The sequence below is a fragment of the Panthera uncia genome, chromosome F2, assembly GCF_023721935.1.
Source record: "Panthera uncia isolate 11264 chromosome F2, Puncia_PCG_1.0, whole genome shotgun sequence".
NCBI lineage: Eukaryota > Metazoa > Chordata > Mammalia > Carnivora > Felidae > Panthera > Panthera uncia.
In genome coordinates this window covers 50084754-50087881 of record NC_064812.1, presented here as the reverse complement: position 1 = coordinate 50087881, position 3128 = coordinate 50084754, and the positions used below count along the sequence as shown (strand labels likewise).

Below are 3128 nucleotides of genomic sequence, written 5' to 3'. Positions count from 1 at the left end.
AAAATTTCATACTTTCTCATTCTATACACTTTATTCTTTACCTTTTTCAGAGAAAGTGCTTCTGCAACAAGAAAACTTTTAAACTATGTCCTGATGATATTTCACTGCATTGGAACAAAAAACTGACAAACTCCCCAAAATATTTACACTATGAAAAAGTGATGGGGCAGGGTATGGACTACAAAAGAAACAAACAATCTCAAAGAGTAAGATATGTTCCCAAATTAGAAACTGAATTTAAACAGTGAATGGTTAAAGATTTTAGAAAGCTATGGCAAAACCAAAGATTTTAAAAATTTGTTTATGTATGCTAGAGCTATTTACTTTTTGGTTTCATGTACATCATATGTATTATATAGCAGTAGGCACTTTTGCTTTCCTTAGCCATTTTATTCATGTACTATAAAAGCATATTTTGACCCTCTGGATGTCTATTCAGAAATAATGTAACTGAGATTTCATACTCATATGATTTTTTTCATATGGTCGCAGACTTTTAAGGTTCAATTATCCAAGTTATTGAAGGGGCAGACTTGGACAGTACATCTTGAGAGTAAATAATCCAAACTTTACTGGGTAATATGGGATTAAAAATAAACTGAGGGGTGCCTGGGTAGCTCAGTTGATTAAGCATCCAACTCTTGATTTCAACTTAAGTCATGATCTCCTGGTTCATGAGATAGAGCCCCAGGTCAGGCTCTGTGCTGGCAGCATGGAGGCTGCTTGGGATTCTCTCTCTCCCTCTCTCTCTGTTGCTACCCCACTCAGCTGTCACTCTCTCTCAAAATAAATGAATAAACGTTGAAAAAAAAACTGAAATAAGAGCCAGGCAACAAAATAATTTTTTTCTAGAACCAAGAATTATTATTTTTTGAATGAGTTATTTAAATTATTGAAACTCACTAAGCCTCAGTTTCCCCATCTCTTTACAAGAAGAGAGTTAATGGGGCACCTGGGTGGCTCAGTCGGTTGAGCATCTGACTTTGGCTCAGGTCATGATCTAACAGTTTGTGGGTTCAAGCTCTGTATTGGGCTCTGTGCTGACAGCTCAGAGCCTGGAGCCTATTTCAGATTCTGTGTCTCCCTCTCTCTGTCTCTGTCCCTCCCCCACTCATTCTGTTTCTCAAAAAAACGAATAAACGTTAAAAAAGTAAAAAAATAAATAAAATAAGAGAGAGCTGAGAATGGGAGAAGAGCAGAGCGTCTAAGCAGTACACCCAGCCTCCTCTTCTCGCCACACCTCACTCTCGCAGCCCACCCGCCCTGCTGCCTGCTCGCAGCCCAGAACAGCTTCCACCATGGCCACCTCTGCGAGTCCCCACATGAACAAAGGCATCAAGCAGGTGTACATGTCCCTGCCTCAGGGCGAGAAAGTCCAAGCTATGTACATTTGGATTGATGGTGCTGGAGAAGGCCTGCGCTGCAAGACCTGGACCTTGGAAAGTGAACCCAAGTATATAGAAGAGTTGCCTCAGTGGAATTTTGATGGCTTTAGTACTTTTCAGTTTGAAGGCTCCAACACTGACATGTATCTTGTTCCTGCTGCCATATTTCGGGACCCTTTCTGCAAGGACCCCAAACAGCTGGTGTTCTGTGAAGTCTTCAAGTACAACCGAAAGCCTGCAGAGACCAATTTAAGGCATACCTGTAAACAGATATTGGACATGGTGAGCGATCAGCACACCTGGTTTGGAATGGAGCAGGAATATACTCTCATGGGCACAGGTGGGCCCCCTTTTGGTTGGTCTTCCAACGGCTTCCCTGGGCCCCAAGGTCCATACACTACTGTGGCATGGGACATTGTGGAGGCTCACTACCAGGCCTGCTTGTACACCAGCATCAAGATTGGTGGGACAAATGCTGAGGTCATGCCTGCCCAATGGGATTCAAGATAGGACACTGTGAAGGAACCGACGTGGGAGATCATCTCTGGATGGCCTGTTTCATCTTGCATCGTGTATGTGAAGACTTTGGAGTGATAGGAACCTTCGATCCTAAGCGCATTCCTGGGAATTGCAATGGTGCCGGCTGCCACACCGACTTCAGCACCAAGGCCATGAGAGAGGAGAATGGTCTGAAGTACATTGAGGAGTCCATCGAGAAACTGAGCAAGCGGCACCAGTACCACATCTAAGCCTATGATCCCAAGGGGGGCCTGGATAATGCCCAGCGCCTAACGGGATTCCGCAAAACCTCCAACATTAATGACTTTTCTGCCAGCGTGGCCAACCGAGGTGCTAGCATCCACATTCCCTGGACTGTCGGCCAGGAGAAAGGTTACTTTGAAGACCATCGCCCCTCTGCCAACTGTGACCTCTTTTTGGTGACAGGAGCCCTCATCCGCATGTGTCTTCTCGTTGAAACTGGCAATGAACACTTCCAGTACAAAAACTTAGTGGACTAGACTTGCAGCCATCAAACCCCTAATTCTCCATCCTGCCTCTGTGTTTGCCCCTCTCTTGACTGTCCTAATAGCTGTAACTCAAAGGTCAGAATATCAAGGTCTTTTTTTATTCCTCATGCCCAGTTAACATCTCTTGCTTTCTTTTGACCAGGATAGAAGGGTCAAGTTCTTAATCTTTTTACATCCCCCCCTTTTTTCCCTGTTACTGAAGCTGTCTAGTACATTAGTGGGGAGGAGGTGGGGAGACATAACCACTGTTTCCTTTTAATCAGGTGTGTTTGTCCAATAGGCGTAGCTATCTGGACAGAGCATAGTATTTGTGAAGGGAGGGGGAGAGCTTTTTCTTTGAGGTAGCTGAGTTCTGGGGTGGGGGGATGGGTTACTTACTCTGGGATTAGGTTAGGATTTCCTCTCTTGGTGGATTTTCTCTCTTAGAAATAAGAGTTGGCTGGTCAACTTGAGCATGTTCCTGATGGGTTATTGGGATTATTTTAAGGTGGCACTAGAATGTCATTAAAGCAGGGCTTTTGATATATTAAACATTTTTTAAAAGTAAAGTAAAATAAAACAAAATAAAATAAAATAAGAGAGTTAATGCTGTTTTACACAACCAATATACTCTTAAGTCTGTGATTATGTTAGGTTTTTCAAAGTGACTATGTTCATATATCTGAATATGACTGTCTTATTTACAGTTCCTTTTTAAATTTCTCCCGTCTCATAG

At 43.0% G+C, this 3128-nt stretch overlaps 1 protein-coding gene across 1 annotated transcript; it reads left to right on the top strand.

Annotated features, from left to right (window-relative positions):
- Positions 1-265: 265 nt before the first annotated feature.
- Positions 266-2404, top strand: LOC125924239 (glutamine synthetase-like). The gene is given in 2 exon segments (XM_049632684.1): positions 266-1881; positions 1884-2404. Coding segments are annotated over 2 exon segments (1104 nt in total). The 5' UTR covers positions 266-1298.
- Positions 2405-3128: the final 724 nt, after the last annotated feature.